The sequence below is a fragment of the Brassica napus genome, chromosome A3 (genome assembly GCF_020379485.1).
Source record: "Brassica napus cultivar Da-Ae chromosome A3, Da-Ae, whole genome shotgun sequence".
NCBI lineage: Eukaryota > Viridiplantae > Streptophyta > Magnoliopsida > Brassicales > Brassicaceae > Brassica > Brassica napus.
The window spans coordinates 28,318,515-28,333,213 of record NC_063436.1 but is presented as its reverse complement, the minus strand read 5'-3'; the positions used below and the strand labels follow the sequence as shown (position 1 = coordinate 28,333,213).

Genomic DNA, 14,699 nt, shown 5'->3' with positions numbered 1-14,699 from the left:
TACGTCGGTTTCTTTCATGCATTTTCTTGTCAGCGTTGTTTGATGTCCACATGTACATATGTAATGTACATTCCACATGTAAAACACAACTACAAGTTTAGCTCCATGTACATATGTATGAGGTTTCCATGTTGCCCATATGGACACTTACCAAGTACATGTACAAATTTACCAATATTACACCATATCTAAAGATCTCTCACTATGTATACATGTACAAAGGTTTTTGCTTTGGACATATGTACACTATTTGGACATGTTCAAACTTACCAATATCAGAACACAGGTGAATGCAATATATTTGATAAAATAGTGTACATAGTTGTAATTTTATAAGTAAATGTTAAACACGTAAACACCTTCAGAAGTGTTTACAAATTATTAATATAATAGTGTACATATACATTATTATCCATGTGTACGACCCATGAATGTGTACATATTTTGTTTATTTTCAATTTTTTTTAATCAGTGGCATTTTAGTAAATATGTCTTCGTCTTCCCCAGAATTTTAGGGTTTTCTCCAAAATTTTTACGGCCGCCATTGATTTCTTTCACATAATCGTTCATTCTTTTACGATTTAATTATATGTTACACTTCAAGATCGTAGTTTTATCATTTATAAAATATTTTTCAAGTTCAGATTTCAAAAATAGTGAGTTTTTTTGTTAAGGAAGATGAGTTAAAGAGCACAAGGGGAGATGAACTGAAGAGCACAAGGGTTCTGGCGGTATATATTATAACGGGTCTGAAGTGTTTGAGATCTTCATGTCTTCTTCTTCTTGTTTGGAAAGATTAAGAGATAAAAACTTTTATTTTTGACTAGAAAAAAAAAACAACGATAAAAGAAGAAGAAGAAAGAGAAACTGATGGGTCCCATTAATTTAAAAACTCACTTTCTCGTTCTATCTTAGTTGAGATAAACTACCTCAGTAGTTGAAACTGTCTCTTAGTGTAATAAAAACTGTAAATCACTAGTTAACTACCTCAGTAGTTAATCCTTTAAATGTAAATCACTCAATATACTTAGCTTTTAATTAGTAATATTTTTATGTGCTCAGTTCTTATCGAATGCTTTTTAAGATGGTGCTTTTACCTTTTACGTACACGACGATCACATGCGCATGCATGCAAGATTACAAAACTCCGATATGCTTTTAACTAGTTAGGATTAATCATTCACATTTTCATGCTATGAAGTATGAATAATGAAATAGATGATAAAAACTATTAACAAAATAGAAAAAATATGTTGTGATTCTTAGGATCCACTTATTAAGATAAGACTCATCATATGATCAACTAATTACGATTATTTTAGTAGTTCAGTAGAAGTAATTGCTAAAGAGTTTGTAAGAAAACAAATTTAGTTACTACTCTTCGTTACTCACATTTTCATGGTACGAATAGTAATGGTATGAAATTTAAAACTTCGGAATTTCTGTTAGCAGTTTAATATAATTGACCTCATTGCGAGACTGTGAAGTATTGGCAAAAGAATATCCAGTAATAATCATCAAGTCCATGATGGTATTGTCAAGTTTTATGAACTTCTAACTTAAAATTAATTGGTTGTAAGTTGATTGGTCCAATCATTTATATATTACTCAAATTTTTTACATATTTTTGATGTGAGATCTTTATCTCAATACCCTTCTTCGAGATAATGGTGCGTATAACCATTAATCTCGTAGAATCTATCATACCCCTCCGAGACCATATATAACCATTAATTTCACAGACATACTGCATATATCGATCTTTACTGTTGTCTTTGTAATTGTTCATCAGGAATGTATGCTTTGGGTAGACCATTTTAAAATGTCTGTATAGAATTTTAGAAAATAAGTTAACAAGGTCAAAGTTCAAACTATGACATATGATTTATGTTTTATATATTTGAAAATATATTTTAAAACAATAAAAAATAAATCTAGCTTTACATTACTGGATCTTTCTTCCTGGTTTTTTTTCTTCAAATTAAAAGACCTTTTAGTTTACGTTGGAGTTTGGTGCAATTAACTCTAATTTGTTCTTCCCTACTTTTGCTGCAAAAAGGACCTTTTAGTTTAGATAATCGTAGTTCCTTACCCAAAGCTTTTGTAAATTTCAAAACAACCCCCCACGAAAGAAACGACCACGTAAGAGTGGTTTGGATCAGAGACATCTCATCGTCATCTTCACCATCTCATCGTCATGTTCTGTCCTGAAAAGCCCAAACCCTCTACGAAACCAGACAAAAGTCCACCATGTCGGAAACTTGTAACTTTCTTGGCCTCAGACTCAGATCAAATCCTCCTCTCCCATTCTCAAACTCCTCTGCTCTGAATCTCCTAACGGCTGCGTCGAGACCTTTCCACCGTTGGATTCGCGCCTCTTCACGTCGTCGGTTGGTTCTCGGCGGTTTCGCCGGCGCTTCGTTTTGGATGAACAACATGTCCGGTAATATTGGCGGCAAATCATTCATAGCTTCCGCGAGGCAGACGAACCCTTCTCCCGTCGAACAGGTCTTATTCTCCCTCTTGGTTTCGTATTCCAAGTTTGTATCTTTAGACATTTTGTGCTCTGTTTTCAAAGTTCGTATCTTTAGTCATTTTGTCTCAATAATTGTGGAAGTGACAGTAATCGAACTTCTTTGATTGAATCTTAGGCGTTGAGCAAAGTGGAATGGCCTGAGAACTTCCCTTTCAAAGAAGAAGATTTCCAGCGATTCGACGAGTAAGCTTTTTTTGTCTCTTACTCTGTTTTGCCTTTAGAGATCTTGTGACTTCTGTTTGAATGATGTTGTGGGTTTCTTTCAGGTCGTCTGATTCAACATTCTACGAAGCGCCACGGTTTGTGACACACATTGATGATCCAGCAATAGCTGCATTGACAAAGTACTACTCCAAGGTTTTGCCTGAGAGCGAAACTCCGGGAGTGAGCATACTCGATATGTGTAGCAGTTGGGTACGCACTAACTAAAATGCAAACCATTTTCTTGTGTGTTGAGAATCCCCTGAAGCTAAAGACTTATTTGGTTCTTGTGATGTTTTACATAGGTAAGTCATTATCCAGCTGGGTATAAGCAAGAACGAATTGTTGGAATGGGTATGAATGAAGAAGAACTTAAGCGCAATCCGGTATATAAGATTAAATATTTATCTATATTTACCATTTAGTAATGAGATGGATCATCTGGCATGCGGGTTCGGGTAGTTCGGGGTTTTCGGGTTGGTTAGTGCTGAATTCGGTTAGTTATGTTCAGCCGAAATCTCACCGAATTAAACCGAAAACGTTTGGTTCGGTTTTCAGCTAGTATGTTTTCAAAAATTTCTACCGAACTAAGCCTAAGTTTTCGAGTCAGTTAAATTTTGGTTAATTTGGTTTGGAAATTTGGTTAAATTTTTTTGTTTCAAACTGCCGAATCAAACCAAATCTCTAACCAAACTGAACCGAAAACCGATCTTATTCTATCTCTCACTCAGGTTCTCACCGAGTACATAGTCCAAGACTTAAACGTGGATCCAAAGCTTCCTTTTGAAGACAATTCTTTCCAAGTTATTACCAATGTGGTAAGACACAAACTTCTTACAAGTTACGTCTTAGTTGAAACTCAAAGTCCATTACCAACCAATAATGTTTCTTGGTATCTCATTAGGTAAGTGTGGATTATCTTACAAAGCCACTTGTAGTTTTCAAGGAAATGAACAGAATCCTCAAGCCAGGAGGACTCGCTCTAATGAGGTTGGTTCTCTTTCAACACAAACTTGCCAAGTCTTGTTGGATTCTCAAACCCATCACTTCCTCTCTTGTCTTTATCTCTGCAGCTTCTCCAACCGTTGCTTCTTTACTAAAGCAATCTCGATATGGACATCGACTGGTGACGCAGATCATGCTCTCATTGTTGGATCATACTTTCACTATGCTGGTGGATATGAACCTCCTCAGGTATGCATTTCTATATATATATATATATTCATCAACACACCTTCTATTAGAAACCATCTTTATAGAGATTATTAATTTTCAACTTGTGACCAATTCAGGCCGTTGATATATCTCCAAATCCAGGACGTTCGGATCCAATGTACGTTGTGTTCTCGAGAAAACTCCCAGTGGCCTAACGTTGTATAGACATAGAGGAATATAATATTCAATTAAGACTACTTGGTTTATATACAATATTTAACTCTGTCAACCCTCAACAGTAATATATTCATAGCAAGCAAACTTATCTCTTGGTTCGATTTCTCTACATAGTTAATCCTCACAAGCCAACAAACATGTCACTTACGTGTTGATCAACACCAGTTCTGTAACACAAACAGACGCATACAAGAGCTGGTTTAGGAGAAAATAATTAATTTGAAACTCTGAAGCATAAAGACCAATGTAGCAGTGTGGACTGTGGACTGTGGAGCAAACGGAATGTTGCAAAACTTGAAAAAAAAAATACAAAAACTAATATCACAATTTGAGAAACTGTATCTTCTTCTCGGTTTCAGCTGAAAGCTTAAAGCTATGCTTCTTTTTGAGGGAACTTTCAACGCATTTTGTAGTGTTGAGTCCTTGAGATCTTTGAATGCTGACCATCCAAAGAATAGCTTAGCTTAATGTCAACGTCTCTAGGATTCTTCTTGTTATAAGAAACCGACATGCTTCCAGTGATTGTCTCACCTTCACATATTGTTAACACATCTTCAAGGTACATGACTGTTTGTTTCCAGTGCGTGGCCCGTGACTTCGGTCCTGTCATTTCACACACGGTGGTTAGTTTCAGACCACAATGAAACAATCTAACTAGCAAGAGAGAATGTGAACCTGTTGAGAAGCCTAGAAGCTTGTGGCACATGGTAAACGACACGTCAAAGTAGGCTACAAGGGCGTGGATGTAGTCATTGCGTTGTGCAACAAGTTTGAAGGGAGCAGTGAAGGAAGCATCACCAGAAGACATCTTTGAGATATCCATCGTCTGTTAACAAAATGAAACGAGTATTAGCCACATGTAAAAGAGAGCGATACTACTAATCATTGTTAGTCAATGTGTATTATCTTATTACCTTAAGTAGCCTACTATCAGTGACGATCTGTTTTTGGTCGACGGTGTCAACAAGCGGCTCCATCATAGCCTTTTTCTTGATGCATGACATGTCAAAACCATACACACTGTTCCAAACTACAAAAAACACAAACACTCAACAGACATTGAGATAAAATGTTTGAGAAAGAGAATCAAAGCGCTAGCTTACATTCAATTTTGTCTTCTTTATACTCTGAATCCTCTATGGCTGTAAGAAAGAGAGAGGCTTTGTCTGGTAACACAATCCCACCATCAACCTATCAATGATTGATACCAAAAGGGTAAGAATGCTTATAGCAAATGAAACAAAGTTAGAGATGTAACTTACAAGCCATTTGTTGCGAGCGTAAAGGACACTGTCCAACATGTTTTCAAACAACAAAAAGTAACCCATCCACTCAGATATAATCACATCCACTTTAGGAGTAGGAAGCTCTATCTCCTCAATCTTCCCTTTCAATACCGTTATAACTACAACACACAAAAACAAAACCGTTTATAACTACAAACCAGATGTTTCTCAATTCTCATACAAAAAACTTGAAAGAAGAAAGAAAGAAGTACCATCAGAAAAGCCATTGGCCTTGACAATCTCCTTAGCCATGTCAGCCATTTGAGAACATTCAACCTAGTAAAGAACAACCTTAACCAAATCAATTCAGATTAAAATAAGTTTTTTTTTATTTAACTTTAATGAAAAAAGAACATACAGCGTAGACATGTTTAGCTCCAGCCTTGGCGCAGAAGAGAGACAAGATCCCTGTCCCAGCACCAACATCAAGAACAACTTTGTCCTTGATGAGAAACTTGTTCTGGTAAATCACGTTCTGGTAAGTCTTGGTTCTCACTACATCCTTCAACATCTCCTGTAATAGATACAATCCTCCAATCAGACACCTGACAAAAATATAATCATATAGAACTAATCTCGGCAAGATACTTACTTCATGAATCCCTGCAAAAACAGATAAACGTTGGAATCAGAGTCAACATTCAGCACATAGGTTCATAACCAAAGAGCACATGGATTCATCTTACCGAAGTGAGAGTAGGAGTCGAAGTAGTAATCGGCGCTGGTGGTATCATCGGCGGCGTCGGTTGTGATATCTGCGGCGTCGCACATGGGTTCATCTTGGGCGGTGGCGGCTTCAGCGGAGCCTTGTGCAGTTTCGTCTTCATCAGCGTCTTCGAAGCGTATCTTCGTGTTCAGATTGTGTCCAAAGCTGACGAACTCTTCTTCCTCCTCGTTGTTGTTGTTGTTCTTCTTCGTCATCGTTTCTCTTAGAGCCGAGGGAAGAGAGAGAGAACGGAGCAGAGAGAGAGAGAGAGGAAGTGGAAAGATTAGGGTTTTAGGAAGCCGCCACAAGCTTTTTATTTCAGAACTTGAACAAGCAAGTCTTTGGTCTTGTTTTTCTCTTCTGTTGCGAGTTTTAAATTAAAATCGTTTTTAAAGATATTTTCTGAACCGGTTGAATTCTCGTCCACACGCACCAAACCGGTTAGATTTATCCCTCCGGTTCAAAATTACCATAAAACGGTGTCGTTTGGGGACATTAGGATTTGGGAAATAGCGCGGAGAAGACGAAACGGCATCGTATTAAGAGTAGCCGTCGCTGAGATCCTCTCGGAGAGAAAGTCCCCCAATCAACAACTCATCTTCTTCCTAACCGGTGCCGCATTTCAATTGCAGATACACAAAAGGTACGCTGAGCCTCGCTGATCTTCATGCAATGCTTTCGTTCCAGATTCTCAATTTGATTTAGTTTTCTTTGGCTGATTGGGTGTTGCTCCTGTCGTCTGACCTCTTAGATCTACTACATTCATTGATCTCTTCCTGCTTCTATAGGGAATTAATCGCTGATTTCGAGTTTGAATGTGTTTGGTCGATTCACACTGGTTAATTTGTGTGATTAGGGGTTTAAAGTTTAGTTCTTTTAGCTCAATTTGTGTGAATTTATCGTAAAGTCTCTGTCTTTGAATGTTATTCTGATATGGGCTATGTTAAAAAAAAAATTTGGGTTTTTGTTTCTGAAACTGAAAAAAGATGGTAGATGTTTTACATTTTGATTGTAATTTTGAAGGATTAGGTTTTGTGAAGATGGCATCAAAGTTGATACAAGTTCAGTCAAAGGCATGTGAGGCTTCCAAGTTTGTGGCGAAGCACGGAACTTCTTACTACAGGCAGTTGCTTGAGAAGAACAAGCATTACATCCAGGAACCTGCTTCGGTTGACAAGTGCCAAGAGTTGTCTAAGCAACTTCTCTACACCCGTCTTGCTAGGTCCTCCTTCTCCCTCTCTTTGTCTCCCAACATTTTCCCCAGTCTTAATATATTCATTCTACTCAGTATCAAACTTTTTATGCTGTCTTTTGCATTGAGTTGTTTGTCCTCTTGTTTAAGTTTTAACCCTATGTCATAACCATGACTTGAGGATCTTAGTTTTTGCCTTTGTTGTGTGGCGTTTCTCAGTAATCTAACTATTTTTCCCACTCCTTTATTGCAGCATTCCTGGACGCTGTGAAACCTTGAGGAAAGAAGTAGACTACGCCAAGAATTTGTGGAAGAACAGAACCGATCTGAAGGTAGAAGATGCTGGAGTCGCTGCATTGTTTGGTCTCGAATGTTTTGCGTGGTATTGCGCTGGTGAAATCATCGGCAGAGGATTCACCTTCACTGGATATTACCCTTGAATGAGAGGAACAATTACTTGAAGCTTGTGTAATCCCTCCCCTCCTCCGTATTTTAGTGTTTCCATGAATCAATTTTTTTTTCTTCCAGCTTTTTCCCTGAAACGGAAGCAGAGAGCTTTGGAGCTGTGAAAATTTGCTAAAACTCATCTCTTTGATGAGATTGCGATCAATAAAGAACAAAAATTTCAACAGTGAGTTTCTACTTGTTTAATCTTATCAGTATAAAGGAAAATTGAACCAAAATTTTGTGCAACCTATTTGTAACATGTGCTCACTAACGAATGAATACATCTTTTGTATGTGTTACATATGATTCATATTGTCCAAAAAAAAAACATATGAGTCATAATAAGCTTTTGTTTGTAATATGATTGAAAATGCATCGTTGAACTGATGATATTCATATTGTAATATGATTTAAAATACAAAATTGTGTGTTTTCGAGTATTTTGGTTGTGCATTGCAGATGAGTTTTAAGCAATGGAGTTTGTTAGTAAGAATGGAATAAGAAAGCATAAACCAAATTTGATTAAAAAACAAGGGGCGTTCCGAGAATCGAACTCGGGACCTCTCGCACCCAAAGCGAGAATCATACCACTAGACCAAACGCCCTTATTGTTAATGATCAAGATTAATTACATATTAATTCACAGTATTTTGTCAATGAATTAAACTAACGGCTTTGCAGAGAGTGTATTAACCTAACGCCGGCACTAGTCTTGTTCATTCTTATATTCCGAGCCATTGTCTAGTTCGTGAGCTTGACATCCCATTAGGAGATTATCGAAATGACAACAGTACCAGGACAGTTGGTGTGGGAGATAGTGAAGAGAAACAACTGTTTCTTGGTCAAACAGTTCGGTAGAGGCAATGCCAAGGTTCAGTTCAGCAAAGAGAGCAACAACCTCTGCAACCTCAACTCCTACAAACACTCTGGTAATGAATGATTTTACAACTGTTGTATTATTCTCTAGATATGTCTGAATGAACATGTGAGATAGGTTGAAACTGAACTCTGTTCATTTTTTTTATTGACATCTCAAGATGTGATTTAAAATTAAAATGTCTACTTTAGTTTGAATAAACTATAAAGTTTAGATCTTTTTGACTTTAATCTTGTTGGTCTCTTGATGTTGAATTGTGATAGCATCTCAAAAATTATTAAAGTTTGGATTTTTGTTGTTGTTGTTGTGAGTTAAGGTTTGGCAAACAAAAAGACAGTGACCATTCAAGTAGCTGACAAGGAGCAAGGTGTGGTACTGGGAACCACCAAGACCAAGAAGCAAAACAAGCCTAAGCTCTCTGTTAACAAGTCTGTCCTCAAGAAGGAGTTCCCCAGGATGGCCAAAGCTGTTGCCAACCAGGTACTAAACTCTATTCTTATAATCAATATCATCATTGTTTGGCATTATTAGTTTTTTTGGTTGCTTAGCTTTTTGAATTGGCTCTGCTCTATTTTAGCTTATTATACACATTGTTTTGGTTGATTTGAAAACTTGTGGTTAACTTACATGTTCTCATGAATTGATACTTTTAAGTTTCATTATAGTTTTGGTTTTAATGAGCTGTGATGAGAAAGCTAACACGTAAGAAGAGACAACTCCTTTGTGGGGTATCTTTTCCATGAAATATATTTGTTACGCTTGGCTTCTGAGCTAATAAATTTTTTTGAAGTTATAAGTTTATATTGTTTTTGCAAATGACTTCTTTGTGAGGTCTTTCTTCTATGAAATACATTTGTTACGCTTGGCTTCTGAGATGTATTATTATCTTCCTGGGCAACCATATCATATCTGTTTTTTTCTGTCTATCAGTATTAATCGATTTATTCTCTAAATCTTATCAGGTTGTGGACAACTACTACAGGCCTGATCTGAAGAATGCAGCACTTGCTAGGCTCAGCGTCATCAGCAAAGGTCTTAGAGTCGCCAAGTCTGGTCCTAAGAGAAGAAACAGACAGGCCTGAAGAATCCGCCACCGAATGAATGAATATTTTACTTCTTCAAAAAGCTTGTTTTTGAGAGTTTCAGACAATGCATGTAGGTTGATGATTTCTCCTGAACAGCTGAGAGTTTTGTTTGAACCACCTCCCTCCTTTTGTGTCATTGGAAAAAATCTATACAAAAGAACCACCTCCCTCCCTTTGTCATGTGAACAGAGTCTCTACATTAGAAAAATCTATACAAAAGAAGCTTAAGAAAAACACAAACCTTAATTAAGCATTTGATGTTACAGTGAAATGGTAAGACCGTTAAGAGTAACAATAAACACTATAACAAGACTACACGAAAGTCCATCATGGTTTCTTTTTTACTTGCTTGTGATTGAACTTAGAAAGTAAACTTTAGTAGCTGCATACCAGCTACTCAAAGAAATTATAGTAATCAATCATTCGTAAGAATACAAACAGAGAAAGAGAAGAGAAAATAAAATAGAACAACGAAACTCTTAAGGACGGACCATTCCTCTAATTAACGAGTAATGAACAACATTAACAAATAGGTTAAGTTTCTGAGAATATTTCTTTACTTCAAGGTGAACAAATGTTATTTAGATGAGGACATTGAAAGGGCAAAACATAGAGACTTTGCCTCAAGTGAGTTTGTATCTCCTTAGTTTACATTGTAATGACAATCAAGCTAACAAAATGCATAGGTGTGGTCCACAAACACAAAATACATCTATTCTCAAAATGAAAATTGAAACAATGTCTAGAAAAGTCAATGTCTAAACACAAAACAAAGCACAAAGTTCTTAAAATCAAAAGGATGACTCTACCAGCTTGACTAAGTACGACTCATCAAACCAAAACGGGTAGGCAGCGCAAGAACTCATATGACTTGGGGACAGTATGCACAACATCGAACCACTCAATCTTCCCCCAAAAACCTTCATGGACTCTTTCCAACGCAACCACCGCACACCAGATGTTCTTGTTCTGACTACGACCACGCCGCTCAAACCTATCCCAAATAATCACGAGTTTCCCACCATAGTTCACTAATTCAACCACACTACCAACTCTACCATTCGGATTAACATGACTACTAAAACTACGATACTTCTTCAGCACTTCCAAACCTCTCACATCTTTCCACGTGCCACTCTTTAAATCATACCACACATACCTAAAGCGAGAGTAAGAAAACATCACATTGTCTATCACGCACCAAGAACTCGACCAATGTACACTCAACCCCACATCCGCAACACTCCATTTCTTTTCCTTCACATCATAGACCCAATCACGGAGCTCACTCTCAGTCTTCACGTAAATCTTTTCATGCACCATACCGATTTTGCGAACCTTCTTGCATCCCAACCGTACATGAAGGTCGGGATTCGGCGGTAAGGTTTTCCAGGTCTGTGTCTTGATGTCGAACATCTCAAACCAGCTTTGGTGCTCAGACCGAGCTATACATCCTCCCATTACATAGATCTTGTCGTCGTGGACACATGCAGACGCATAGAACCTCTCCATATTCATGTTAGGAAGATTTCGCCACGTTTTATTCCTACACTCATAAACCCGAACAGCTGAGGAGTAGCGCCTTACGTTATCGTCCAATGGTCCACCGAATACGTAGATTTGCGAGCCAGTCAATATGGTCGAAGACGCATGTGGAGGAGGAGGAGGAGGACAATGTTTGGGAACAGGAACCAAGAGGTTTCCACTTGATTTCTCTCTAGTCCTACCATCGGTTAGGTTTCGTTTAGGTTTCACATAGAGACTGAACCATCGTGGAGATGGATCGGTGAAGTGCTCGGTGGAGTACTCTAGACAGATGTAGAGGCAGGTCACGGTGGTTCCCATTTGAGAACGTGCGGCATAGAGCTCTGAGGAATAGAGGAGAGAACGAAAGGTCTTGGAGACCAGGGAGATTTTAGGGTAATAAGATTTTGGGATACGTGCGAAGAAATTCAAAGTGATATCGTTTGGAAGTGAAGAAAAGGAGAGACATGGTTGATGGTTAAGCGGCTGCGGCGGCGGTGGTGGTGGTGGAAGCTTGGCCTTTTTCTGCGGCGGCTCAACTTCTTCTTTGGGGATCATTGTTGGTGGAAGAAAGTAGTGGAGGAGAGAATATTCATGAAAATGGGTTAAAACGTATATAAAAATGATTTGGTCAACATTATTAGCAAACTAATTCCGTATTTAGAGTAACATATCAATAGTTTCCCATTTTGAATGGGATATTATGCAGATATGGAAGTTACAATAGATTCTAGATTTGTATATATATGTATATAGTTGACCAATTAAATAATATATACTAAGGAGGATTATAAAAAGTTTCTAAAGTTTTGTACATTTTGTTTATACAGAAATGTACGCATAGATACATACAGTAAATTTTTTATAAATTAATAATGTTGGAAATATGAGAGTTTATTAATATATGCTGTAATTAATTTACAAAATTTCATTTTTAAAATTTTCCATCTTAAATATTTATTTTTCTAAATAATAAAATATTTAAGTTTGTGTATTGTTTTAATTAAATTTTTGAAGTTTGTCATTCAGATTGTTTTTATTATATTGTTTGGCATATACAAAATATGTTTCATAGATATTAAATGTGATTTTAGATATTTTTTTTACTAAATCTCATCAAAATATATTAAATATTAAGAAATATTAAAGATAACTCCATTGTAAAGATTAAACAAACAATATAATAGTTTGTTTGTACATATATAAAATATATATACATATACATTATTTTTTTTATTAATTTATAGTTTTAATAGGATCATATATTTACACAAAATTTTAATCACTCGAAATACATTTTCAACTTTTCCATAATATTCATACACTCTAAACACATAGACATACACTGCGTAATATCAATTTACTTAAACACTTACTAGATTTTAACTCGCGCAACCGCGCAGGTGTTATTTTCAGCTTTATATGCATATATATATATATATATATTTATTTTAAATTATTAGTGGTATGTTTTTAATTTTAATCATATATTTAAATGTTTATACAACAATTTAAAATACAGTTATTTATAGTTTACATAATGTAAAATAAAAAATTGTTTAAAACTCTCACATGTATTTGTTGTATCTTATTATATATTTATCTTATTGTATTTGCATTTAGTTATTAAACAAAAAAATATTTGCATAAAAAAACATATTTGAAAAGTATTTTGTATTTAATTTATGTTAAATTTTTACTGCCCTTCAAAACTATATTTCCTTTTAGCAATATTTTCTTACGTTTATTCATTTTACACAATATATTATTGTATATATACAAAAGTCTAAGATATATTAATTTTTATATATGTATTATATATTCTGCTAATGTTAAGCCATTATGTCATCATCTTAAATTTTTTAACAACGTCAAAAAAAAAATTAACATAAATATTTTATATTTATGAGAATAAAATTAATAAATTATTAATTTAATATAATTCAATCATATTTAATTCACAATAATAATTTTAACATGATTGATTATAATTATAAAATAGATAAAAGTAAGATTGATTATGATTATGAAATAGATAAAACTGAATATATGTTAATGTATAATAATAGTTCATTGTTTATTAAAAAATTAAGATATTGTTAAAATATTTAGATCAGCATAATAATTTTTGAAATTATGGTTGCCATAAGCGAACAATAAAAATTTCTACGATAAAAAATAATAATGCATATTATAATAGAAGAAAAACATATAAGTAAATAAACTAATAAACAAAATAGTAATTATACAACAATATTTTTTATATTTATTAAAATATTAATCAATTATTTATCATTAAATTTTAAGATAAAATAATTCAATCACTCAATGTGTTTTTAGAAATATTATTAATAAATTTTAAATTAAAATTATTAAAAAACATTTATTTTGAAACAAATTTTTTATTTTATAACAACAATAAACTCAAACAGAGAGAGTAATAGATTACATATTGGGTGTTGAATATAGTAGATAGCTCTAAGGTTGTTTCAAAAAAAAAAGTAGATAGCTCTAAGAAATTAACTTTAAGAAATATAAATCATAAAACTTATAAAATATAAAAGTAAAATTTGTACAACATACTATATCATTAAAGCATACTAGATTTTGACTCGCGTTTTTAAACCACATGATTTTTCTTTTAAAATAATATTTTAAAATGATAACTAATTTCAAATTATAACAACATATATTTTAACATTTCATTATGTTACTATTTACATGAATGTAATCTATAATTTTCATAGCTACCATATCTCTACTATAAGAAAAGGAAAATTTCAAATGCTTTGATAAAATGATAATAAATTAAATTCAATCATATTTTGTACACAATATTTACTTTTAGAGGTAAAATTAAATTTTACATAGTTTTAGAGGAATACAAACAGTGCTAAGCCAGTGAAATATAAACAAAACTCAGTGAAGATCAGTTACATGTATCATAATCAAATATTAATATGTGTGCTGAAATCTTTTCTTAATGTGTTTTAATGCTACGTGAATGTTAGAAGTATTTTTATTATTTTCAGATTCTTAATTCAGTACTCCGTATGGACCTCTTACTCAATTGCATACTGTAGATGCAAAAATCAGATGGACGTTCTAATACAGACTCAAGTACAACAGCTAAATGAAGAAGAGTCTCCAACAGAAAAGTGTACGTGCGGATGAACAAGTCAAGATGAAGATTGCGACTTGAAAAATGAATTGTGGACCAAGGCAAAGTTAATACGAAGACATCTTGGGGAGCCAACTTGAAGAGATTTACCTTGGAGAAGGGATATCTCACAATGAGACTAAAATACTTTGGAGAGGTTTTAGGGACCTTGCATTATTTGGGTAGATAGTGAATATTGGGTAGATAGGCGTGGATAGCCGACTTGGTTGTATTGTATATATAGTCATAATCAATCTGTGGATTAGGGTTGTCGAGAGAATTGTATTCTTAGC

General features: G+C 34.7%; 5 protein-coding genes, 2 non-coding genes and 1 pseudogene across 8 annotated transcripts; 5 read left to right on the top strand and 3 right to left on the bottom strand.

Annotated features, from left to right (window-relative positions):
• The first annotated feature begins 2,108 nt into the window (after positions 1-2,108).
• BNAA03G49580D lies at positions 2,109-4,221 on the top strand. Its single transcript, XM_013826156.3, has 8 exons — positions 2,109-2,508; positions 2,652-2,719; positions 2,803-2,950; positions 3,043-3,123; positions 3,469-3,555; positions 3,642-3,727; positions 3,811-3,931; positions 4,030-4,221. The coding sequence occupies exons 1-8, from the start codon at positions 2,251-2,253 to the stop codon at positions 4,105-4,107; spliced, it is 927 nt and encodes a 308-aa protein (XP_013681610.1). The 5' UTR covers positions 2,109-2,250; the 3' UTR covers positions 4,108-4,221.
• A 34-nt stretch (positions 4,222-4,255) lies between these two features.
• On the bottom strand, positions 4,256-6,482 carry LOC106386277 (protein arginine N-methyltransferase 1.1-like). Its single transcript, XM_013826147.3, has 9 exons — positions 6,102-6,482; positions 6,008-6,018; positions 5,774-5,929; positions 5,628-5,691; positions 5,392-5,534; positions 5,233-5,320; positions 5,044-5,159; positions 4,805-4,955; positions 4,256-4,732 (listed from the first exon to the last, which is right to left on the bottom strand). The coding sequence occupies exons 1-9, from the start codon at positions 6,334-6,336 to the stop codon at positions 4,527-4,529; spliced, it is 1,170 nt and encodes a 389-aa protein (XP_013681601.1). The 5' UTR covers positions 6,337-6,482; the 3' UTR covers positions 4,256-4,526.
• A 141-nt stretch (positions 6,483-6,623) lies between these two features.
• Positions 6,624-7,944, top strand: BNAA03G49560D. Of its 2 annotated transcripts, none has more exons than XM_013826132.3 (3): positions 6,624-6,764; positions 7,145-7,343; positions 7,567-7,944. In XM_013826132.3, the coding sequence occupies exons 2-3, from the start codon at positions 7,162-7,164 to the stop codon at positions 7,751-7,753; spliced, it is 369 nt and encodes a 122-aa protein (XP_013681586.1). In that variant the 5' UTR covers positions 6,624-6,764; positions 7,145-7,161; the 3' UTR covers positions 7,754-7,944. The 2 variants fall into 2 exon arrangements, with proteins under 2 accessions (XP_013681586.1, XP_013681592.1); XM_013826138.3 differs by having other exon boundaries at positions 6,631-6,764; positions 7,151-7,343.
• A 349-nt stretch (positions 7,945-8,293) lies between these two features.
• TRNAP-UGG lies at positions 8,294-8,365 on the bottom strand. Its single transcript has one exon. It is a non-coding gene; the product is annotated as a tRNA-Pro (tRNA).
• An 85-nt stretch (positions 8,366-8,450) lies between these two features.
• On the top strand, positions 8,451-9,902 carry LOC106417001 (60S ribosomal protein L28-2). Its single transcript, XM_013857869.3, has 3 exons — positions 8,451-8,689; positions 8,954-9,117; positions 9,600-9,902. The coding sequence occupies exons 1-3, from the start codon at positions 8,542-8,544 to the stop codon at positions 9,717-9,719; spliced, it is 432 nt and encodes a 143-aa protein (XP_013713323.1). The 5' UTR covers positions 8,451-8,541; the 3' UTR covers positions 9,720-9,902.
• On the top strand, positions 9,315-9,412 carry LOC125607781. The gene has a single exon (XR_007338851.1). It is a non-coding gene; the product is annotated as a small nucleolar RNA R24 (small nucleolar RNA).
• Positions 9,456-9,510, top strand: LOC125607785 (annotated as a pseudogene).
• LOC106407282 (F-box/kelch-repeat protein At4g29370-like) lies at positions 9,761-13,436 on the bottom strand. Its single transcript, XM_022717753.2, has one exon. The coding sequence runs from the start codon at positions 11,802-11,804 to the stop codon at positions 10,554-10,556; it is 1,251 nt and encodes a 416-aa protein (XP_022573474.2). The 5' UTR covers positions 11,805-13,436; the 3' UTR covers positions 9,761-10,553.
• Between the last annotated feature and the right edge of the window lie 1,263 nt (positions 13,437-14,699).